Below are 25,423 nucleotides of genomic sequence, written 5' to 3'. Positions count from 1 at the left end.
TATGTCTCTCTAACCATCAGAACCTGGGGGTCCTGTCCTTTTCATGCTGAAGGCAATGGCAGATCCAATCTAATTCTACAGGGTCCAGCGGTACGATTCCTTACAGGAAGAAACACAAAATTTGACATGTTTTATCAGATCTTTTAGACTGCTCCTCTCCTGTTGCTAATTCTGAGTGCTTCATCGCCTTTCCCTAAACCTCCTCAGAGCCTTTGGTTCTCTGAGGTTCTGTGGTCCTGCCATGCCTCCTTGTTAAAAAGTAGATTAAAAATTATTATATTTTATATTGTTTTTATTGGTGGTAGTGGTTCTGTTTGGTTTTTATTCTTTTTTTTTTGGAAATGAGATGAAGAAGAAGAGGTGAGTGAATGAATTTTAATGTTTGCCTCTCTTTACAAACATGGTTACGCGGGAATAGAAGGCACACCTCCAGAAGAGCCCAGTGCCGTGCAGTGGCGGGTCACGACGTCCCAGCGCAGATCGCGATGTCCCGCGATGTCCCCCTCGTTTGACGGCCACACGCGAGGGGCCAGCGGTGCGGCGGCGGGGAGCTCCGGGCAGCACTGCCCCGCAGCAGCTCTCCCGAGCACGGGGCTACCGGGGGCGGGCAGGACGAGGGGCTCAGCAGCCGCACCCCGAGCACCACCGGCCCCACGAGCATCCCCCGTGCTCCTGATCCCCGACGGCACCGGGCTGCCGGCCCCGCGCCGGGATGCTCCGACACGGTCCCCGCTGCCCCCCCATGCCCGGGGCGGTCCCGCCGCCCGCACAGGTGCCGGGATTGGGCGGAACATGCAAATGCCGCGCTGACGTCAGGCGGCTCCGGCCCGGAGAGCAGAAATAGGGCCGGCCCGGCCCGCGCCGCTCACTGCCCGCACCGGCCCCGCCGCGCTCCGCCCGCCCGGCCCCCGCCCCGCCCGGCCCCGCCGCCCGGCTCCTCCCCAGGTGAGTGCGCCGGGAGCGCCCCGCGGGTTCCGCTGCGCCCCGTCCCCGCCCGCCCGCGGCATCCTCGTCCCTTCCCTCCGCCGTCCGCTCCGCGGGCGCGCCGGGGCCGGGCACTCTCCCGGTACCGCTGCCGCGCCCCGCTGAGCGCTCGCTGCGCGCCCGCGGGCCGGGCGAGGTAACAGGTAACAGGTGTGAGAGTGTGTGTGAGTGTATGTGTGTGTGTGCGTGTGTGTGCCCGCCGCGGGGCCGGGACGGGCTGCGGGCGGCCAACCTCCTCCTCCTCCTCCTCCTCCTCCTCCTCCTCCTCCTTACCTCGCGTGCCGCCCGTGGGGCGGGATGGGGCGGCCGCGGCTGCCGCTCCTGGGACGGGGCTGGCGGCCGTGCCCGCTCTGAGGAGCCGCCGTCGGCGGGCGTGAGATCGGGCACGGTCCCGCCGCGGTCGCGCGTGGGGCCCGCGGTTCCCGGCGGTTCCCGGTTCGGCCGCTGGGTGGCGCCGTGGGCCGGGCCGCGGAGCGCCCGTCGGGGCCCGCCCGAGTGACAGCGGTGCCACCCTGAGATGCGCTGGGTGACAGCGGTGCCACCCTGGGCTGTGCTGGGAGCCTGCCCGGGTGACAACGGTGCCATCCTGAGATGCTCTGTGTGAGAGTGGTGCCACCCTGGGCTGTGCTGGGAGCCCGTCCGGGTGACAGCGGTGCCCACCCGGCGCTGTGCCGGGAGCCTGCCCGAGACCGGCGGTGCCATGCTGGGCCGCCGGTGCCATCCTGGGCTGTACCGGGACCCGGTGGTGCCATCCTGGGCTGCCCCGGGTGACAGCGGTGCCATCCTGGGCTGTGCCGGGAGCCTGCCCGGGGCTGGCAGTGCTATTCTGGGCCGGTGGTGCCACCCTGGGCTGCCCTCCCCAGTCCCCTCTCAGCTTCCCGGCGGTGCTGGCCGCTCGCTGCCCAGCGGAGGGTCACGGCAAGGGATGGACTGGGACCTCTCCGTGTGTCACCTCGGAGCAAAGCTGCTTTGAAACGTGTCGTGGGGGCAGCTTTGGAAAAGGAGGCAAAATCGCTGCGAGGTTCGGGAGTTTCTTGGTAGTCCTGTTGGATTGATGCTCCCCAGATTAATCCCGGAGCATTGAAGTGTCTTGGAGAATGCCAATGAAATGAAATCCAATCAAATTTAATAAATAAAATTCAATCAAATTAAATATTTTTAAGTTGGTTTTGCTCAAATGAAAAGTCCGGTTTGTACTTAAACATCAAAGCTGATTCCAGTGAGTTCTTAATGCACCCAAAACTTTACATATTTAACTGGAGACAGCTGACTGAAATAATTCCTCGCTTTCATTATGTCTTGCCAAAACAATTGTCTTTGCTAGTTCATTTTGTAGCTTAGTTTTGTAGCACTTAACAAGAAATTACAGATGTCAAAATTATTTTACCAGCAATAGAAGTTCTGTGGAGCAGTTGGGAAGGTTGATGGCAGGAACTAAGGACCAGATTCTTATCTCATTTTAATAGTGTCAGTTCGAACAGAGGTAATAGTTATGTGCAAATGCTTTCTTTTTTGCTATAGCAACAGTCAGAACTTCAAGTAATTAAGTTCAGCTGCTTTATGATGTGAAGCTTGCTGGAAATTATTGAAAGCTATTGCAAACCAGTAATTTCTCAAATAACCTGCAATTTAAGTAGCCCTGAAACAAAACCAATAACTGCTTTTGGCAAATTCTTTAATCTCATTACAGTCACCATAATTGAATTCTTAAAGCTTTTGTGTTGCAGAGGAAAAAGTTGTGGGATCGCTGCAGGATCTGGTTGTTGCGTGTCACAGAAATGCTTTAAACAGTTTGTGCTGTTCTGCACTCAAATGGCCAATATGCTTAGCCCCTGTTGTTTTTCAAGGTGACTCTTTTTGCTTGAGTAGCTGTACCCTAAAAACCTGTGCTTGTCTTTGGCTTGCATCTGCTTGCAGTTCTTCCACTGGAGACACTGCACCCATTTGCTATAAATTCGAGGCTGTCCCTGGGTGTTGGTGCCTGCCCAGACCCGTCTGGCTTTGGATGGGTGTTTGGCTGTTGCCATCGTGTTTGAGCTGCTTCAAGTGACAGTGCCTAGCCTGGTGCTGCTGCACTTGGGGAGTGATTCTTGCTAGAGCAGTGCCTGCTGCAAGGAAAGCTGGAAGGCTGCTCTAACTCAGAGGAGGAAATCACAACCTTCAGGTAAACTTTTTGGCTTTGCATGGTATATTCTTTATCACAAGGGCCAATATTTATTCTTTCTTTAGAGTACAACTGCTTGTTTTGTGCAGACATTTCTGTATGCAAGCTTTGATTTCTCTGGACAGCGATGTCAATACAATCTCAAATCCAGCAAATCTGTCCCTCCCCCGAGTGAGAAAAGGAAATGGATAGTAAAACTTGTCTGAGCTTATGGTGGTGGTCGGGATCTATTCAATCAATTTCAGTTTTTCTGTTGGTTTCAGGGAACTTACAAGGTGCAGTCTGGTAGCTGTATTGTATGGTGTAGCTGCAGACCGAGTTCTGCAAGGAGCCTTCCCTTTAGCTCAGGGTACGGCGGTGCTGAGCTGTGCTTTAGGATGCCAGGTGACATGAAAATGCTGTGTGACTCCAGAGTAAGCTCTCAGTTGATATTTATGGTACATATTTTTTGCTTGGTTGAGGCTATTAAGATATATAATGTGTTTTAATGTGTCCTCCTCTTACTGTGACTGAGAGCAATTAGTGTGCTGTCAGCATGAAATAAAAATAAGTGATTTCTAAACTGACTAAAGATGTTCTAGAAATTCTATTTATAAAGCAACCAGAGTTTCTATCAGGTAGAGTCTGCCCTTTCAGTTTCATCGGTGTTACAGATCCTAAGCAAACTACCTTGGTGCTTTCTGTCAATTGTTTACGAAATAGACATTAAACATGTGATTTCCCTGTTTTGCTCCAGGATTGTAATTTCAAGCAGGATGTGATACAGAGGTCTGTAGAACTGTGATGTTATTTGCTGTGATGGCATCAACTAAGCACAAAAAGTAACTCTATTAAAGAAAAAACAAACAAAAACCCTGTGAGAAATAATGTTGCTGTGCAAGAGCAATTCATAAAGTAACAATGTAACTGTCTCTCATTGATATAGTGACTTTGGTTTATTAAACGTTCATTTGTAGCCCCAGTAACATTACATCTGAGGTTCATAATTGGAATTTAGAAAGCCTAATAAATTTTGATTTCATCCTGAATGCTCTCCATTCAGTGTGTTTACATTAGTGCCAAGAAAAGGCTTTGCCTGAGCTCTGTGGGTGCTGTGTGTGATGCTCAGTCTAGTGATGGGGTGTCTTTGGGCAAACAAAATACCTGAGACTGTCACTGATGGTGTAAATGGTCATGGTTCCAAAATTAGGAATGATGCACCAAGGCTTGGATATACCCTGTAGCAAATACATGGCATGAAAATGCTGTAAAATGAGTCTTGTCAAGACAAGGTATGTCATGGTGAGTTAATTCAGCTTGGCTGAATTTTGCCATTAGCAGGTAACCCTCCTTGTTGATGTGTATGGCTCAAGCCTGGAAGCAGCCTGTCCCTCTTCCTATAGAAATGCCATCACTTCATTAAGGGTCATTATGCTTCATTAACGGGTCCATTTCAGCCTTCATCAGCCATCTCAGAAATGGTCCCAGGCCTGAACATCCTTTGGTATTTTAATTGTAGAAAGTAATGACACAATCTTGTGTTATTGCAAGTCCAGAGGAAGCACAGCTCCTGGTTTAGCTTCCAGGGCACCAGTGCAGGGTTGTGATGTGTGAAACACACAAGTTCCATCTGATACCACTTCGAGTAACTGCATTGGTGTTCTTTCCAAATTCATTAAAAAACTACAGATTCATTAAAAAACCACTGCTCAAAGTGCATGCAGAGGGAGTGGAAATCCCTTCAGTTCCCCACAGATGATGTGGGGCTGTGGTAGGCTTTTGCCAGGGAAATGGTGCTGCTCTTGAGTGGAGTGAGTGTGGGAGGGATTGGAAAAATCTCTGCTTGGGAGAGAGGAATGTGAGTGCAGAAATCATAGCACCAGATAGGACTCACCTCTGTCATGGTTGGAGAAACATGTCAGCCCTCTTCAGCACAGGATTTGTTTCATGTCTTTCAAGTTTGGGTGTGTTTGGTGACCATCTGGGCAGGTGTCCTCCTCAGGAAGACGAATGACTGTCCCCTGTGTACACCTGATCGTAGCTAAGGGTTGGCAGTGGCTGTGTCTGCTCAAGGCAATGTCCCCCTCTGAGTCAGAGGGGAATAATGATGTTTTCTGTCACACTGCTGGGAGCTTCCAGTGGTCAGAGAAGCAAAGGTGTGTCTAGCATTTTCCTGAAATCCTGCTGAGGGTACAAGTGTGAGTCCTTGGCTGTGAGTGACCTTGTGCTGCTGGGGTTCTGGGGTAGGGATAAAATTCACCCTTTGCTTTCTGCTGTACCACAAGACCACGTTTTGATGTGGTTTGCTTTTGGCCACAGCAGTTACAGAAATCCCAGGACTCTGATTCTGCAGATGCTGTGTGGCAACAGGCTAGGAACAGCAGGTCCTGAGGAAAATAGTTTTGGGATAAAATTACTACAATATGGGAATTCATTGCCAATACACAGGAGACTGTAGAACTCTGTATGCACTGAGTGTGGATGGACACTGTCAGCCTCTGTGTTACTGAACCTGAGCTGGGTTTTGTTGTAAGACGAATATTCTATAACTCTGCCTTTTTTTTTTTAACAGACTTGAAATGATGACATCAAGGAGCTTTTGGTGCTCTCTTGTGTTGCTGGGGGTTTTCCCACTGCTCACAAGGGGATGGATGGATGTGGACCGGAGCAGAAGCCTGTATTCGGATGTGGGGAGGTTGCATCAAGAGGTACTGTACACCAGCTGCTGCTGCAGCTACAGCTCTTGGGTTTTGTTCTTGGGCTCTGTTCAGGCTCTCCACACTGCAAACAGAAAACAAATGTGGGCTTATCTATATATATTTGTATTAAACATGTCCTGAGGAGGTCAGTGAAAAACAGTGAAACAGAAACTCTTATTGGGTATATTGACATTATTGGGAAGTGAAATTGTGCATCTGGCTGTTGTGGAGATGCTGTCTTTGCCCCAGAGACTTTACAATGTCTTTGTCCTGGGACTGCTGACACCAGTGAAGCTAAATTTAACAAGCAAACTGTCCTGCCTCTTCACTTGGCTCAGTGGACATTTAGGTGAAACTAAAAAAAAACTCATTTGAAGGAAAACTGCACCATAGGTGGTTCTGAGAGAATCAGCAAAATTACTGCCCAAAGTGTTTCCCTCCAGACTTACTGATGTGACACCTTTGTGAAGCACAGAGGAAGGGAAAAGGGAGCAGGGAACAGTGACTGCAGCGAGCAGTGATCCCTTGCTGGGCCACAGGGACTGGGGTGGGACAGCAGTGCCTGCTCAGTGCCCACTCCTGGACTCTGGGAGTGGAGCAGCAGCTGAGCCTGTTTGCAGTGCTGCAGGTGACAGTGTTGGCTGCTGTCACAGGGGCATGGATGGAGCAGTCCCTGTCCCAGCAGTGTCACACCAGACTGTCCCAGCAGGATGCAGCATTTCTGAACCAGAGCTCAGCACTGCTTGTGGCACAGATAGAGACTCAGATTTTCACAAGTCTGAGGCTGAGACACGTGAATAAAGCCACAAAAATCCAGAACATTGACTTTGTTGAGCTGTAAATGATGAATGAATGCTGAAACATTTTTAGTTATTTAATTAGTTCCTGTATGTTCACCACGTGGTTGCTCGAATGTCTGAAAGTGGGAGGTGGTGCAGGAGGAAGGGAAAGGACACTTGACCATTTTTTAGCTGCCATTGCCATGAACACTTCTGTGCTGGCAGACACATCAGGCAGTGCCAGGCTAATGATAAGCCCTTGGAGGATTCATGTTGCAATTGGATCTGTTTAAGCCTTGGGATTTGGTTCTCGTTGGAGGATCCCATTTCTCCCAGTCACATTCTGTCTACAAATACCCAGTTATCTGCATTATAGTTTAAGCCAATTTAAAAAGTGCTTTTTACTGCTTAGCAGGGCTCAAAAGTAATTTCAGTGGTGTTGGATGTTCTGCAGTTCTGAGGTCTATTTCAGGTGTACTTTGTCCTTGAGGCATCCAACCTCTCTTCTGTAAAAGTGAAGAAAAACAGCTCCCTTCCACACCTCCACTGTTATTTTGCTGCTCTGTAGGCTCAGGTAGTACACTGGCACTTTGTTAAACCTATTCTTGCAGAATCTCTGATTAGGTTTGCTTTTTTATTAAAAATTATTAAGTATTTTGCATACTTGTGCAGTTAAAAAAATCTCATTCTTCACTAATGCCCATTAGTTTTGATTTTTTTAAGGAAGTTGCTCTGAGGAATAAATTCGTTACTCAATTTACTTTAACATAAATCGTAGAATTATTATATTACTTGAAAGACACTAATTCATTTGATCTTTCTCTAAAGACCATAATGTTATTTTACCAATTACTTGATCTTGCTTGAGGTGGAAGGATCTCAGCTAAAAATGTATTTGCTCAGGTTTGCACAGAATTTAACAAGTGTGAATGTTTAAATTATGAATGTACAAAGAATGCAGTTGACATATATTCAAGAAATGTAAGTTACAATTCAGATTTTTGAAAAAAATATCTGTACAGAAATCTTGTTTCCACAAGAAATAGTGTTTATACAGTGTGGCAGCAAACACCCAAATCAATCTGAAAGCTCTGAGCATTGCTTTTGGGGAGGTCAGTGAGACTGAGATAATCATCATTTGAGAGTAAACAGCAGTTACTTTCTCTTGAAGAAAATAGTTTTCCATAATACCTTTCTAATAGTAAAAGTCACCTGAAATCCTTTTCTAGTGTTGTAGGGCTTTGTTCATTTGGAGGCCTCTTATCTGTGAGAAGTTTGTTAGGTTCCAAATTTTATGGTTTGGTTAATGCATAGATCCATTCACATGCATTTAAAAAAATACTGAATCACAAATAGAAATGCTCCTGGCAATTCACTAAAACCCTTTAAAAATGAGTAAAATGTTAATGTACAGGTCAAGTAATTTTGAAGTGTGTTCTGATGGAAAATTCCCATGAACCTCATCAAAGCAAATACATGGGTACAGGTCAATGACCTTCACTAATACTTGCTCTGATCTACATAAGAACAAGTTTACTGAATTAAAAACATTCCTTAATTTATGTTCAGATTGCTAAATCAATTTCTTCATGGTATGCAGTAGAATTATTGCAGCTGTGCTTTGAATTTATTAAAGAAAATAAGATTACAAGGCTTTCTGATCAGAAATCAACCCTCTCATATAACAATGGTGTGTGTTTTTTTTCTTGATGCACAGCCTTTCACCCCTCAAGTTTGTGGGGTGTTCCTGAGAAGAGGTTTGTTTTCTGGAGTATTTTTATTCCTGATTAGAATAGTTAATAAATATGTATATGCAGGATGAAATTCCAGTTTCAATGAAAGAGCTAAAATAGAAAACCTAATTAAAAAAAAAAAAAGAAAAAGCATTATTGTTTGACTGGAAAGCGGCAACATTCCTTGTATTAATTTTGTTTATTAATTTGTTTAATAATTTGTTTATTAATTTGTTTAATATTTGTATTAAACAAATTTGTATTAATTTTGGAGACTACTGCTGTGTTGTGTCAAACTTCTCATAGGCTGGTTCCAGGGGCTGCTGGAAAGCTCTTGAAGCTTCTGGGCATTGCTTGTGGACTTGGGTGAAACTTCTCAAAGTTAAACCATCATGAGACTAAATCCTATTCAGTGGAATATATGCCAAAGTATCAGATATATAGAGCTCACCACTCTGGGGTGTTGTTTTTGGACAAGTTTTTACTTCTGCCCTCAGCAAATCTGATTGCATGTTCGAGTTGGATGTTCTAGAGGTGATTACAATTGATGGGCAGCTCTGTGCTGGCTCAGAGGGCTTTGGGTGGTCCATGATAGAGCAGGTGATGTGGTCCTGGTTCACCTCTTCCTTCTAGAAAGGAATTCTCAGAAAATGTAGCTTTCTGAGTTACTGCCAGTGGCAGTGAAGGGAGTTTCCAGTATGAGCAGAAAAGAGACAATCTGGATCTGAAATAACCCTGGAGTTTGGGTTTGGAGGAGAACTTGGCCGGGAGGTTCTGATGAAAAGCCCATGGTGCTAGTCTGTTCAGTCTCTACTAGGGAATCCACACTGGTATCTCAGGCTGATTTCAGCCTCCTGAGGTATTTTGCAAAGCATCTTATTAAATACTAAAATTTGACAGCCAGCTTGTCCTATTCCCTGCTTTCTCTATGAGAGGCTGATTTCCTGTGCATGCTGGAGCCAAGCTGGTTTTGCCACAGTTCTTGAGGCAGACTTTGCATCTCCTTTTGTGAACTAAAATGAGCAGAGCAGTGCTGCAGATCTTCATCAGCCCTTCCACGAGCAGGGCTCCTCTAACACAAGTCATCACAGAGCTGCGTTTTGGAAATTTAAATTCTGTGTTATGTTTTCTGGGGCACTGCTGGTAGGTAGCTTGAATAATATTGTCCTAGCTCTATAGTGTGAAAGTGGAGAATAATCCTGTGTTGTGGTACCTGGAGAGTTGTTTTGTGCTACACTGTTAAGTATTTGGATGTCACCAAGCTCCTGAGCAGTGGCAGTAAAGGCTGGCAGGCATTCTATGGTCTGCTCAGGGCTACAGAACCATAACTGCTCTGTGGTTTTCCAGAAATACTTAATTGCTTTAATTTGCCTTTCATGCTGTGCTTTCTTTGCCCCCTGTCCTCCCACTTCAGAAGTCTCAGGAAGGCGTGCGCAGCCCCCACGCTCCTGTGGGGAGAGGAGCTGTGTCCCTGGGGAAGCTCCTCTGCACAGAGCTCACTGGTCATGCTCCATGTGCTCATTTTTCAAGGCACCATAACTTTCTCCTTGCTGGCATTTGGCGGGGATTGGCTCTGTTGGCTATCCATTGTTTTTGTTTGCTAATTATTACTTGAAGGAGAGTGCAGATTGCCCTCCCTGGAAGTGTTCAAGGCCAGGCTGGAAGAGGCTCTGTGCAACCTGGTCTAGTGGAAGGTGTTCCTGCCCATGGAAGGGGTTGGAACTGAATGATCTTGAAGGTCCCTTTGAATTCAAACCATTCTGTGGTTCTGTCATTCTGTGGCACCTGAACTGCTTAAAATCTCCAAGTATAAATGTATGGCAAACAGTATGGCAAACAGCTGGATCAGACCAGCCTTCAGTGCTGTCCTGCCCAGAATAAAGCCTTTCTCTGGAGTCCACACACAAGCCTCAACTGTGCTTGTCTAATAGTATCAATTATTGCTGAAATTTCTAGTTATATTCAGATTCTTAAATGTTGCATCACTTACTGCTGCATCTGAAGACCACAGCAGGTTATTCTGGGCAGCAAGGGACTCATAGGGATGATTTTGGGCTCCTTCCCCCAGCAAAGTCATGTTTCCTAATCTGACAGACTAGGAAAGGATTGTTTTTAGAAGCAAGGTAAAAAATTGCAAAGGCTTTTGATAAAAGCTTTTTGCTTCGAATTCAAATACAGACACAATTTCAGAGGATGAGCTTGGAATAGAAACAGGCAGAGTGTATAAATTTTACATACAGTTGAAGATCCAATATCCTGGTGTTTATTTTAACTGTTAATAGTAGTAATGTATTGTGTGTTCTTCCTGCTTTTCAGTTTGGAGAAAGGAAGAAAAGAATCAGATTTGATTTTAAATTTATACTGTGCTACAGGCTGCTCCTGTTTCAAGCATTAATGAAAGTACAGGGAGGCAAGACTTTAGTTTATTTTTGTATCATTTTGGTATGCAGTGATAATTCAGTGCTTGTTACCTGCCTTTATATGGTATCTCTAAAAAGCAGTAATTGCTTTTTTGTAGAGCATCTTAAATCTTAACAGGTATATTATCCCTGTGGAGATGAGAAGCATTTGCTCTGAGTGCTGGTTACCAGAGCATCTGCAGCTCAAGGTGCTGTGGAATGTTTTGATAATATTTATATTAGGCATGTTGAGGTCCTTCCTCTGCATCCCCAACCTCCCCCTCCACTTTCTTCTGTGTGCTCAGAGGGCTCAATAAATGTTGTATCTTATGGCATGCTCATGTGCTTAAAATACTAGAAAATGTGAAAGTTGGAACAAGGCAGGTACTGTACACTTCAATAACAGCAGAAAATTAGAAGAATTTTGGTTTACATAAGTGATTATGGCACAATGAACAGTGGCACAGTGAACATCAGGGATTGTCAAAATGCATCTGAAGCACAATTTGAAGATGAAACCCACTTGTTTACAGTCCTTTACAGAACAGAAATCCTGCTTCCTTGATGTTTTTTTAAACTTCTGGTAGGATGCAGTGTGTGATACCTTGTGGCCATCACTGCCCAGTTTCCTGGGGGCTGTCACCTCCCAGCCAAGAGAACAGGCCCCTGCTGCTGCATGGGAGCAGTTTGTGGTGCTTTGGATGTTAATGACCTTGAATTTTGGGTGCCTGGATGCTGCCCCTGGGGAGCAGAGGGATGTGGGCTTGTGGTGCCTGGATCTGTGCTGAGCTGTGGCACACACTCACTGCAGGAATCCAATTTCAGTAAGTTTTTCTCCTGTCACAGTTGAGCAACTGTGAAAAATCATACTGAGATAGGGAAATGCTGGTATGATTCTGAAGAAGAGAATAAGACCACAGTAAATCATGTTGCAAAAAATAAAAGGAATCATGGCAATCTTTACTTGGTTATGATGTGGCAGAGGGTTAAACTTTGATACTCTGTTCAGAAGCCACTCAGCCTTAAAAGACTAAATGTTGAGCAATTTTTTTCCAAATGTGGCATATTCTCCCTTGAAACAAAGGTTGTATCATTAGTTTTTAAAGGAAGACAGTTCTACTTGAAGTACTTCTGACCACCAAGCAGCAGGTGAATTTTCAGGGTTTTAGATTAGCAAGGGTACATCCACAAATTTGGGGTTTTTAAAAACAGCTATCCCACGAACTTCCCCATCACAATGTGGAAATTTATGGAGCTATACCCAGGTTTCTCATCCTGGAGTCCATAAATAGTAGTGAGTAAAATCGGAGATGCAGCAATTATCTCAATTAGCTGCCGTATGGATGAGCAGATGATTCTGTGTGAGACATGAGAGTTCCTTCAGTGTTCATACCAGACAGTACAAATCTAAATTGCCAGTGTCCGTACTGACAGCAAGCTTTCTCCAAATAGTAGCATGTGGTCTATTTTCTCCTCCCTGATCAAAAAAAAAAAAAAAAAAGTGGATGTTCTCTGCCTGATTAACATTGTGTTTTTTAAATTAGTCTGTATTCATGGCTGTAAACAGAAGATCCTGGTTGTCAAACTAAGCTGTGTATTAGTCATACACTGTGCTGATGCTCCAGTCCCCGTGCAGTGTCACACCAGCCCTGTGCTGAGTGTCATTTCATAGAATGGTTTGGGTCAAAACTTGTCTAATTCCAACCCCTGCCATGGCCAGGGACACCTTCCACTATCCCAGGTTGCTCCAAGCCCCATCCAAACGCCTTGAACACTTCCAGGGATGGGGCAGCCACAGCTTCTCTGGGCACCCTGTGCCAGGGCCTCACCATCCCCACAGGGAGGAATTTATTCCTAGAATCTCTTCTAAATCCATCTTTGTGTGACCCCTCACTGGAGATAAGGAGGAGAAGGCTCTGAAGGGAGGAAAAAAATCCATGGCCTGGTAATCTATTAATAGGAACAGCCACTTCTTTATTAATTTGCTAAATGAGTTAGGACTGTATATTTAGAAATTGTACAGCAGTTAGGCTGATCCTGAGACCAGGTCCCTGGAGACCTGGAGTGTGCAGCAGTAACATCTGATTTATTGTGAGACCTAGCATGAGCCCAGCTGCAGGGACTGGGTTTATCTGCTTGCACTGCTGTCTCTCCCACAAAGGGTCTAGTGGGCCAGCAATGCAGGGAACTTGTGGATCTGGAATTTTACTTGTTCTTCTGCATCTCTTCATCTGCTGCAATAATTGTTTTATGGTTTTTTTGCTGCTGGTTGTGCAGGTTTTTTTGTTCTTGGGTTTTGGGGTTTTTTTTTTAAGTTTTGGGATGTTTTGGCAAAGTCCCCTATATTAAATTTTGGTTATAAAAAGGGGTGCCTTTTGACTGAATCTAAATCGATATTAAAGGGCAAGAGACTGAAACCATTGCAAGGTTATGTGGTGGGTTATTGTGCTTGAGGGCAGTTGGGATCTCTTTGGTTTTTGCTCTGGTGATCCATGCTCAGCATCATTCCCTGCTGGGATCAGAGGCCAGTAACAAGCAGGGATGGGAAATGCACAGCCATGTGAAAATGCCTAAATACTGAATTAATCCCGGGAAGTGTTCAAGGCCGGGTTGAATACAACTAGCAGAAGGTGTCCCTGCCTGTGGCAGGGGGTTTGGAACAAGATGAGCTTTGTTGTTCCACCCAAGCCATTCTGTGATTCTGTACAAAACAGCCCCAAAGTGGTTTTGCTGCTTGCATCCATTGCTGATGACCACTGGTGAAGCTGCTTGTGGCATGCCGGCTGCCAAGCACTGTTTTGTGTTTGTATTCCCTCTGTGTTGTTGTGTTTTATCTCTGCACAGTGAAGTTCCCAGTGCTGCGTGTTTGTTCTGATTGAAATCTGATTTATCACTTGAGCTCTGCTCATCCATGGACCCATGATTCATCATTAATCAGAAGATACAACATAAGCTAGCTCTTACGCCTTGGCATTCCTTTTGTAAGAGCAGAAAAGGGCTTTGTGCAAACCAGTTGTTAAATCCCATCAGGTTCACACAGGTGTTGGTACAACACACTGCAGCTATGGAGGAGTGAAGCAGTGTGACAGCAGGTACTAAACTCTATTTGATTTTGATTTTCATCCCTCCTAATCCAGGTAGAAATATTTATCATACTGGATGACCCTTGGGTGCTTGGTCTTTTGGAGATGCAGTTTTTCTTTAGCTACATGCCTGGTGAAAGGCAGTCCTGAAGCAAACATGCTGCATTGATTTCCACACAGTGATTAGGCACTTCAGATACAGAACAGAAGGGTCTTTCATTCTGTACTCAATTGACTAACATTAAAAAGTAGGGAATAGGCGCTAAAAGTGAACCCTGACAAATAAAACTCTTGTATTCCACTAATGAAATGCTATTTAAACTGGTACATGGAGAAGCTTTTTAGAAGGAATGGAAAATACTAACCAGTTTTTTGCTTTCAAAGCAGGTGATTTATGCTCTGATAAAATTAGATTTTTAGTTAAAGGAATTTGCAGTCATTAGATGGTGCCCATGGAATAAGTCTCATTTATAACCATCTGCTTTATGGCTTCTGCAGAATAGTATTCCTCAGGCAATGCATTCAAGAACTTTGGTGTCACTTTTATCAAAATAGTTTGGTTCTCTACTAGTAACACTATTAAAACCTCTGAAACCTCTATGTGATTTTTTTTTTTTTTTTAAACTTGAGATCAGTATCATCTTCAAGAGAAGTCTACCTGGAGCTGGTGCCTTTTTGGGCTGTACTTTAAGCTCTGCTGTGGCTCCCAGGTATTTTTACGTTTTTTTTTTTGTTTGTTTACCTGAAATCTTGAGCATCCTCAGTGTCCTTGGAGGTTTCTCCAGGGAAGGGATGTTTTGGGGGACACGCCAAGTGCTGTTTTCCCAGGAATGAGAGGTGATGGCTTGCAGCCTGACCTCATGTTCTCCCATTGCAGTTCTAACAAGCTTTTCCTCTGAACCCTGCATCTGTTTCTTGGGATAGTTAATATTCATCAAAGCTTACAATTAAAAGGGAAACAGAGTAAGAGAAGGGAAACTTTGAAGACCATCCTTTGTCTTTCATGATGTCTGTGCAGAGATGGAGTAACAAAAGTGAGATGACACTTGGATGTTTGTTTAATAGAGTCTTGATAGCCTATTTCCTTTTGATCAATATAATAGTTGTAATTAGTTTTAGTGTTTCTAAGCTTTTGAACTGCAGAGAATTCAAACAGCTTGTTAGTGTGAGGGACTCTGGGGAACTTTAAAAGTATTCTTCTCTTTTGCATATATTGCATATACACAGGCCTAATGATAGCAGCTGTAGCTGAGTTTTTTTATCCTGTGCCCCACCTCTCAAACTAATATTTTGAAAAGCTCAGAGAGGTCCCTGGAGTATAACTGCCTGCACAGCTCAGAGCTCTGCTGTATAAAGAGGATAAATGCTTTGAAGTCTGTACTAATCCTGAATGCCATTTTACATGTTGCTCAAGATCACTGAGGGAGTATCCTACAGGGAATAATGACAGTATTTTTATAAGCAAATACCCATTTTTTTGTTTATCCCCTTCAGCTGACTTGAAGGGTGCCAAGGAGACCATTTCTGCTATTCTGATCCTTCTGAAATTTGGTGAAAGCTTTGTTTTGAGGAAGGCAGCTTGTGGTCGTGTGAACGAAGAAGCAGCATCCGCTGCCTGCACAAGTGATGACAAAGACCATGTTTGGGGCCAGGACGTGGGTGATGTGAGGTGGTCCCTGGGCTGCAGGAGACCTCAGCTGTGGCTCTGTCCTGCCCTGAGACTTTTTGGGAGGTTCTGGGAGGGGGCAGGAGCAGAAAGGGGCATTTCTGTAGGCAGTAAATGGGTAAAACAGCACTGCAGCCTGTGGTGCCCAGAGCCTTCTCTTCTCCAGGCTCTGGAACAACCCCACCTCTCCTGGCCTGTCCCCACAGCAGAGCTGCTCCAGATGGTCTTCACAATTCCACTATTTATAATGCTGGCTGCAAGAAGTGACTCAAACAATGGAAATTAGGACATATTTGTAATTAACCCATAAATAATGTTACTGTGTGGAATTAAATATTTATTCCTCTGAAGTCTCACCATTAGTATAAGCAGATAGTGTTGCCTGGGAATGCAGTACCTTTTGAGACAGTGTTGTTTAAAAGCAAGTTTCTGTATTAGAGATGGTTGTGATGATTTGCAAAAAAATTATACAAAAAATCATATGCAAAAAAGTGTGCATGGATTGAAATGAGCCCTCAGCTTTCAGTAGGAGTAGTCCAGTGGCTTTGAAATTATTCAGATATTTGAAGTCTCTGCTAAGAGTAGCTGTAATGGCTCCTCCTTCCTCAACCCCAAATCTTTGGTGTAGTGATGATAACCCTCCTAACTGCTCCCTTTTAACATCAATAGAGGAAAAAAAATCATTTTCAAGACAAATGTTGTGTTTTACAATGTAATTTATCACACAGTGATGAGTCATTTTAGATGTTATATTTATCATTAAATATCTGTGGACAAATTGAAATGTATGCCTGTAATTACTCCTCAGTTATTCTATTGAGTTTCATGTTTGCCTGGGTCAGTGACTAATGTTTTTGGGGAGGGTTGTTCATCCTGCCTTTGAACAATTCTTTTATTTAATAAAAAACACCACAAAAAATTCTCTTTTTCCTTATAGGACTCCAGAAGGCTTGAAGTTACAAGAAGAAAAGGTAGGAAAAGCAGTTTTCTTTCATTGTGTGTGTTGGTGTTGAGTATTCTTGCAGTAACTTTTTGAAACGAGCATGAGTTCACACACTTGAAAGGTTGTGCTGCTGTGGGTTTTCCAACAGTCTGTGCCAGGCACTTGTCTGACAGTTTTTCATGTTGCAAACTGTAGATCTTTTGAATTTTTTTTTTCCAATGAAAAGCTTCTCTTTTAGCACAGAGTTGCATGATGGTGTTGGGTGTGCATGTCAAGGTTTGGGTGCTGGCAGGGCATCTAAATGCTGCAGGAAGATAATTTTGATTAGATATTAGGAAGCTGCAGGAAGATAATTTTGATTAGATATTAGGAAGCAGTTCTTCCCTGTGAGGCTGGGGAGGCCCTGGCACAGGCTGCCCAGAGAGGCTGTGGCTGCCCCATCCCTGGAAGTGTCCAAGGCTGGGTCAGATGGGGCTTGGGATAGTGGAAGGCATGGCAGAGGGTTGGACCTGGATGAATTTTAGGGTCCTTTCCAGCCCAAAACAATCTGATAAACTCGAAACCTGGATGATTTCAGGGAGAACAGCATGCAGACAAGGCTTTCCACAACTCGGCACACTGATGCTTGGAGCTCAGCTCTGCTCCTGGGAACTCTGCTGCCCCAGTAACTGATTGCCTTTTGCCAGGAGTGGCTCTTTGATAGTGCCTGGCAGCTGGGGGAGAATCGGCCATCAAAGAGCTCATTCTGGTTATCATTAATTTTGATTTTGTTCAGCAGATGTTTTCTGGATCAGGCAGTTGCTTTCCTCATCTCTCTTGCTGGAATGGGAAGCAGGTGGCACTCTCCTGTTCAATGGATTAATGCATTCCCTGTTCCCTCCCAGCAGCTTCTTGAATTGCTTCAGGCATCCCCTATGTTGGGAGGAGGTTGTAACTACCAGTGTTTTACTGCATAAGCAAAGAAGGTCAGGTCCAAGGGTAACTTGTCATTTGGGCAAATAATCTCCTTTTTTTTTTCTTTTTTCTTTTTTTTTTCTGGTGGTTTTTTTCTTCTGTGAGGCTGAGACAGCAAAGAGGCTTGAATTAATTAAAACTACAGCTGTTGCTAAAGGTGAAGTCTGTTTAGTTTAGATGTCCAGTGTGTGTTTAGATGTGTGTGTTTGTTCAGACTTCTGCCACTCTTCATGAAGATATCCAGTTCTATTGTACTCCCCTCAGTCTCAGGCTGAGGAGGGCTCTTAGGTGGGCCAAGGCTGCTTTGAGATGCAGAAAAGATTCTTGGTGTTGTGGATTGGACACATTTCAGCCATGCTCTGCCTGTAGTTTGTTGTGCAGCTCATTATAGGCACGGAGACTGAATCCAGTCCTGTGGATGAACCTCTAGTCCTTTTTCAGATATGAGTTCTGTTTCCAAAGCTTTCTTCACAGAGAAAGTAACCAACACATATGAGAGCTTAAAGACAGCAATATTTGAAACCAGGATTGAGTTTACAGATGGTGTGCTTGAAGAATATTACTTCAGAGCAATAACTGAATTTGGAGATCAGCCAAATTTCCAGGATAAGTGAAGCTGATTTCTCATTGCTTTCAGAGGATGGGTATGACTTAACTTTTATTTTGAGGGGTAAACCCATAATCTTTTTCAGAAGTCAATTCAATGTAATGGACTTGTCTGTTAGAAGCTTAGATCCATGGCTGGAGTGAAGGGGATGGCAAAGGAGGGAGTTAAGATGTACAGATAAATTTGGCTTATGCCTAGCAAGGCAATATGTGGATTATCAAGTCTGTCCGAAGAACTGCAAACTGCTCAGAAGTCAAGAAAATGCTAACAAACATGGTAAATACCTCTTGATCACAAAAGCAGAGCTTTTGGATTTGCAGAGCTACCTGGGGATTTTCAGCAATGTTTAAGTATCTTCCTCTCTGGAGTGATTCCTCAATAGTGCCTACAAGATAATTCAGCTGAAGGCTCCTTCAGAAACCTCTTCAGTATTAAAATGTGCACAGAGCAGATATCATTTGGTGTCAGAAAGAAAATAACAGGACAGTCAGAATCTTATGCACACAAAAGGATTTCTTATAAATTTTGTGATATGGTATCAGGTGACTTTAAGATCCAGGCCTTTTTCCCCCTAAAAATGGTAATTTTTGCAGATAATGGTTTTTGCCTGAGGAAATTAGATGATTGAAAGAGATTGGGGGTTGGAGGTTTATCCTTGTTCTGTTCCCTTGATAGAAATTTTGGCTTTCCCTTAAAAAGCTGAAAAACTAAAAAATATCTCATAGAAACATCCACAAATGTGAGAGATCAGCAGACTTACTCTGTATCTGCTTTTATTATCCCAGGCTTATGGATCATCCAAGATGATTAAAAAAGAGAGCTTTTGGTGAAAGAAGGGGCAATCCTGGTTTAGATTTTTCAGAATTTTTCTTTCTTTTGGGACAAAAGGTTTGAATCCTTTAGATTTAAAACAGACACTTTTCTTTTAAAGGGAACAAAGCCTTGATTGTTGTTGAGCATGAGAACACTTTTTTCCTTTTTTAGTTGTGGGTGAGTATAGTTAAACTGGGAGGCTTTTGGTTTCCAAAGTGTCAGGCTTACGTATGCTGGAGAAATTCTGAACCTGCTCCAAAGCCCATTACAGGCAATGAATGATTTTTCCTTTGACTTCTGTGGCATGAGATCAGCAGTAATTACATGATCTTTTAATTGCTGTAGTATGGAGGAGAGATACTTCCCTGACTGCAGCTGGCAACCACCTCTGAGTGATATTTGGAGACTGATCTTCTTCTCAATTGAAATGGAAATGGCTGCGGAACTGTTTTGTTCCTGGAATGCCTAACTGATGTGCAAATACTACCTTTTTTGAATAAAAATAATTTTTAATAAAAAAACCCTCAATCAGGGATTTGATTAGAAGCTGCAGGAGTATTTTTCTAAATTCACTTGAAATTTGGGTCTGAGCTGGTCACACATATGAGACTCTGTGGTATCCATCTCTGTTATGCTCATGCAGTGGAAACCAGAATATGGGGTAAGGTGCCAGGTTTTGTGTTGTGCTTTGAAAACAAACAAACAAATTCCCAACCAGCCAAAAAACCTGAAAACAAAAACTCAGGAAACCCCAGCATGTGATAAACAAGTACAGGCTTTGAACACCATCCCTCTGTATGCTCTGTTGAACTAAAATCACATGGCAAGTTTGGGCAGGCAGATCTTTTTTTCAGTAACTGAATCTTTTCTATTTTCCCATTTTCATGTTAACTTCTCATAATTTCTCCTGCCCTTAGTGCAGAGGAAAAGGGAATTGAGCCAAGAGGTGACTAACCTGCTCATTCCTGTCAGCTGTCCAGTGTAATACTGCAGGAGAGCAGATGGGGAGGAGCAAAACAGGAGTAGGGAGCTGGGAAAAGCAGCAGTTTGTGCAGATCATGTGGACATAGCAGGAATTTAGTGAAAAGGATGGAGTGTCAGAATGGTTGGGGTTGGAAGGAACTTTAAAGCCCATCCTGTTCCACCCCCTGTAATGGGCAAGGACCCTTTCCACTATCCCAGGTGCAAGCCCTGTCTAACCTGGCCTTGGACACTTCCAGGGATGGGGCAGCCACAGCTTCTCTGGGCACCCTGTGCCAGAGCCTCACCACCCTCACAGGGGAGGATTTCTTCCTAAAATCTGCACCATCTGAGGAGAAGAGCCTGTGCAGGAAACTGGGAGACTGAAGGGTTTGTGTTAGATTGGAAGAAACACAGGACCAAGCTTGTAGAGAGTACCTGCAGACATTAGGCTGGACAGTGGCAATGTTTAATTTTAAAGATTGGCAACTTCTCCCTGTGTAATGAGTGTACATGAATGCATAATACCTATCTGTTGCTGTAAATTACTCCATACTACTTGTATATGTAAAAAACACATAGATTTGTTTCTATCAAAATCCCCATATTTGGCAGAACAGAACCTCCAGTGGTTTCCTGAATTATTTTAATGGCAAGAACACAGGAACTAATTCTGCAACTTCTGGAGCTGACAAATGTTCCCATTTCAGTTGGCACTGTGGGACTGAAGGATGCTGAAAACTAGAACAAATTGTCTGCTGAGGAGAACTATGCCCAAGCATGTGTATAGTCACATTAAGCATAAAGAGCCAGGTCTTCCATAGACAGAAATAAGCAAAGCGCTGCTGAATTAATGGACCACCTTTGCTTTTTACTAGCTGAGAATCTAACCCAAGCACTTAAAACTTTTAATTTGTTTTTATGTTGTTTACGATCATCCGTTCAACAAATTAGTGTCAAAAGATGCTTTTGAAACCATTCAGCCAAGAAATGTTCAAGCAAATTGCCTCTGCTCTGACCATATAATCTTATTAAATGAGATGCAACTCCAGATTTATTCAGACAGATGACATCACGCTGCCGTAAAAATACAAACTTTAAATATCTGGTTTGAATTAAAACTTCTTTGAATTGACCCTTCTCTGAGTGAGAAATGAACTTTTCACAAGATGTGTGGTGTGGGTGTCCTATCTGTGTATATTTATTATGGATACACAATCCTCATTGTTACAATGTGATTCCTAATCACAATGCAGAGCAGTAGAATACAGTACACCCTGAGCTTTCCCAAGTTGCCAGTTTTACTGAAAAATCTCTGCATCAATTAGTAGTGGTAGGGGATCCAGCCAACAGCTTAAGAAATATTTCATTATTCTCCACTTGACATCAATTTTTATGTCCTACACAAAAAACTGACTCATGGTTATAAAACAGTAATGCCCTTCAGAAATTCTCTTTACTTCGTTCTTTCTCTTTGCACACTTCAAATTTTTGCCTCTCCATGGAGGAAGACTGGCACTCCAAAATTGGCAGGAATATTAAGTTGCTCTCCTGAAATCCTAGAGGAACACAAAGTGGTCAGGTGTAATTACTTTTGTAGTAAATCGCTTATTAATTTCCCATTGTGTTGATTTTTTCCTATTACTGGAATCCAAAAAAATCTTTGTTTTTTTTCTTATGACATGGTCAAAACCCACCAAAAATCAGTAGCTGTGCCTGTGTTGCCTTTAGAAGCAACTGTACCCCCAGGATCTTGGTTGTCTGGCTGTCCCAGTTACATCCATGTGATGGATGATATGATATTAAATATTTGTATGTATATGCTTTGTACAGAGTTGGATGTTTAGAAAGCCAGTGACTGTATTTCAGGACATTCCTCCAAAGTCTGAAGGACAGCTTTTACATTAAAAATACCTGTTTTGTTGAATCACGAGTTGGAGTATTTTCCATGTTTGTTATACTGGTTTTAACAATTACTCAGTCTTTACTTCAAACAAAGCTTTTTGTCTCTGCCCATCTCAGCTGCTTTATTTTCATAGAAAGTTTTATTGTCTCTGGCTTTGCCATTCACTGACAACATATGCTTTGAAATCTGTTACCCAGGGAAGGATATTTGTGTCAAGATATTAATCTGATGTTTAGTGCCTGTTTTTCCAAGCTTATGAAACAACAGCTTCTCAGCTTTTTTTATGCTTTGTCCCACTTGAACAGCCTTGCCCTAGCTGGGAAGGGGCAAAGTTGTTTGCTCCCACACATCAGCAGTGGTGTTTAATTATAACTTACATATTTCATGCTTTTAAGTGGCAGGAATTAAAAGAGGGAGTAAAACCATGTGGAGGGAGAAGAACCTCAAATAATCAACACATTAGCCAGCATTAGGCACAGCAGTAAATTAAACAGGGATGTGAATGCTCCTGGGCAGTGTTACTATTGCTGCTCGTATTGCACGTGTGTCTGGGATGAGGAGCAGAGAAATGCAGTTCACACTGGGACTTTCTAAGCAGCTCCTCAGCCAAGCAGGGCTGGTGCTGTTGGTCACCTCTGGCTGACAAATGACTGCTCACAGAGGTGGATTGCTTGTGAAAATGTGAGTGCAGCTGTGGTTTAGCCCAGCTTTGCCATAGGCACAGCAAACCCCTTTCATGCCCATGTCTGACTGGTGGAAGCAGGGTGGTTTTGCAGAGTTGAGGTTCTGGTAAATGGATCCATCAGTTTCTGTAGTTGAGTACTTTGGGGCAGGAGGAGGAATGAATTCTCTTCATGGCAGAATGGGCATGACTGTTTAGTAAGTACATATAATAGAGGGTGGCTTTGCTAGAGCAGCAGATTGATGGACCTGAAGGAGCTGAAGTGAAAACTTGTTGAGTGGCAGGGAATCAGGAAACTGTTTCCCAGCAGCAGGTCGGATCAAGGAGCTAGCAGACAGGTTTAGGAAGTGGACAGACTCCAGTCCCCAGTGTGGGAAGAGGGAGAAGATGGAGATGAGCCAGAAATCTATGAAACCTTGTGAGGACTTACAGGAAGATACAAAATAACATATGTATGTATTCCATACCACTACACATCATAAATAAGTATCCCCAGTGCAGTGCTGAAGTTGGACGTGCCTGAAGGCATCTCTCTTTTTCCGTCTGAAATCAGAACAACTGTGATGATTTGGCAGCTGAAAAAGCTGCTTGTGCTGTTGGCTTCTGTCATCCCTTGACTCCACAAGCTTCTCTGCTTCTTCCATCTGAACTGGGCAGTCTTTTGGAAGATGCTGCTTTGTCATACAAACCTTGTTTTGGCTGCATCTTCAGCCTCTACAAAGCACTTTTCTCCAGCTGACCCAGAGCTGTAAAGGAGGACTGGTTTGCACTGGTCTGTAAAGATAACCTGTCTTCAAGAGTAAGAGAACATATTTTCACACAAATGGGCTTTTCTTCACTTAGGTATAATTAGCAGCAGCCAGGTTGAAATATAGAGAGGTTTGAAGTCATGTTGGATTTGATTTTTTGGTTGTTTTCAGTGGTGCATTGTTCTTTCTGTGAAATTCTACTTTTGTGTCCAGCCTCATAACTCTGGTGAAATGCTGTTGCTACAGAGAGCATTGCGTGATGTGGAAGCTCCTCTCATATGGAGCAGACAGGTGATGCTTGCACATGATATTGAGAGGTGCAAATGCACTTTAAACCCAGAGATTTCAGACCAGATAGAACATAAACTCGTTTGTAAGGGTTGAATAATAAACTGGCAGCAGATGTTTCCAATAATGGTAATATAAGGTAATATGCAAAGACTCTCCAGCAAATCAGTTTATCCAGCATGTGTTAGATATTAGAAAAATGAGTAAATTCAGACTTTGAGACAAAAGACCCAGGATTGTTTCTGGGTCCAGTCAGATTTTTGAGTCATGATTTTTGAATATGCTACTAGCCTACTTAATATGTGTAGAAGCATGGTGTATTTTCAATTTCAGACTTAATAGACTTCAACATGCCATTTCTTCCTGAACTGAGCTTTAACTGTAAGGCAGAGCAATTAGGTTAATATTGCTGGAGCTTCAACTCACTGTTCAAATATGAGGTGAAAATAAGAGAGGAATAACTCTTTGTGCTCTCTTAGTTCAGGTACTTACTCCCAGGTGTCCATGGCCTCAGTCATGGAAGGTGGAGGTGTTGATTCTGTCACTGGGTTAGCCCAGCTGGGGTGGTCTGTGGCAGGGGAGGCTCTAAGGGAGCTCTGGTGGCCTCTCCTGGAGGTGACCAGGGCAGCAGCTGGAGCCACAGGGATCCTTGCAGTGCTTAACTGTGGGGCTGTTCCATTCTTGCACCACATCCTGCTCCAGCCAAACTAGCAGAGTCATAAAATCCCAGAATGGTTTGGGTTGGAAGGGACTTTAAAGGTTATCTCATCACAGCCCCCTGCCATGGGCAGAGACACTTTCCACTGTCCCAGGTTGCTTCAAACCATGTCCAACCTGGCCTTGGACACTTCCAGGGATGGGGCAGCCACAGCTTCTCAGGGCAGCCTGTGCCAGGGCCTCCCCACCCTCACAGGGAAGAACTTTTTCCAAACAGGATGTGAAGAATGAATGATTCAGGTGTTTGGTGCCATAGCCATGTCCCTGGCTGCTGCCATAGCAAGTACTCAGCTTAAGTTAGTGGTTTTTAGGGGACCTTGCTTTGTTTGTAAATGGTTTTTTTTGGACTTCACATTTCTAAGCAGGATTTCATTTCGGTAATTAGCATGTGTCTGTGTAGTTTTTAATAAGAACTTAGGAGCCTGTGAAATGGTCCAGTTGTTCTTGGTGGTTGGGAAAGAAAATCTGCTCTGTGTAAGGTAATGTAATTACTTTTCTAAAGGAGTTTTTATTATGCATCTAATGTACATTTACTGTACTTTATAGACCCAAATAAAACCAGAACAGAATGAATAAGCCATTTTGGTCCATTGAGTAAATAAAAGATGTAAAGCATTTATAAATATGTATTTAGTCAGCAGAGCTGATTGGCCACTCCACAACTGCTCCAGTGTACCAGTAATCCAAGTTTAATAGCCTTCCATAAATATTTCCTTGTTTGTCATGAGACAGGAGTTATTTATCCATGCCATGCTGCTTGCTTGTGTTTGATAAGAACTTTTGAGGAATATTGGACTTTTTGAGGAATATTGGAATATTGTTTTGCATATAATATAAAAAAGCACTGTTTGTTTATGAAGTAGCATGAGAGTGAGCCTCATATTTTTGTCCCCATCTCCTCCTCATTATCATCCTTGCCTCTTCCTGGTAGGTGGTATGTCTTTTTTTGTCATTCTTTTTGCTCTCTCAGTTTTAGTGAGGTTAAGATGTGCCTTCTTTCTGCTAAACTTCTAATGTTCTATCTGATAAAGTATCTCCAACAATGTGGCAGTCATTAGGGCTGAGTATCAGCCCAGGTGCTTTTTCTAATTGAGTCTAAAACTATTTGACTCATTTCAGGTATCATGGAACTCATTCAGTAACATGTTTTACCAGGATGAAGCTAGAGTATGTGAAAAGTGATTCTGGACCTGCTGACTTCAAAGCTGGTTCTTTCCAAAGGCATAAGTTGGATTTTGGCTTTTAAATTTGTTCAGCACAGGCCACCAGTTCTGTTATCAATGTATCTGTTATCAGTGTATCTGTGGTTTGTGTGCAG

General features: G+C 43.5%; 1 protein-coding gene across 1 annotated transcript in view; it reads left to right on the top strand.

Annotated features, from left to right (window-relative positions):
* Positions 1-954: 954 nt before the first annotated feature.
* FSTL4 (follistatin like 4) overlaps positions 955-25,423 on the top strand; it is a 217,739-nt gene continuing 193,270 nt past the window's right edge. The window contains exons 1-3 of the mRNA XM_063413684.1: positions 955-1,127; positions 5,700-5,835; positions 16,424-16,457. Of these exons, the coding sequence (XP_063269754.1) occupies positions 5,707-5,835; positions 16,424-16,457 (163 nt within the window). The 5' untranslated portion in view covers positions 955-1,127; positions 5,700-5,706. The remainder of the gene's footprint in view (positions 1,128-5,699; positions 5,836-16,423; positions 16,458-25,423) is intronic.

Source organism: Prinia subflava, chromosome 16 (genome assembly GCF_021018805.1).
Source record: "Prinia subflava isolate CZ2003 ecotype Zambia chromosome 16, Cam_Psub_1.2, whole genome shotgun sequence".
Classification (NCBI taxonomy): Eukaryota; Metazoa; Chordata; class Aves; order Passeriformes; family Cisticolidae; genus Prinia; species Prinia subflava.
Note: the sequence above shows the minus strand (reverse complement) of the source record. Positions and strands in the feature narration are given on the sequence as shown.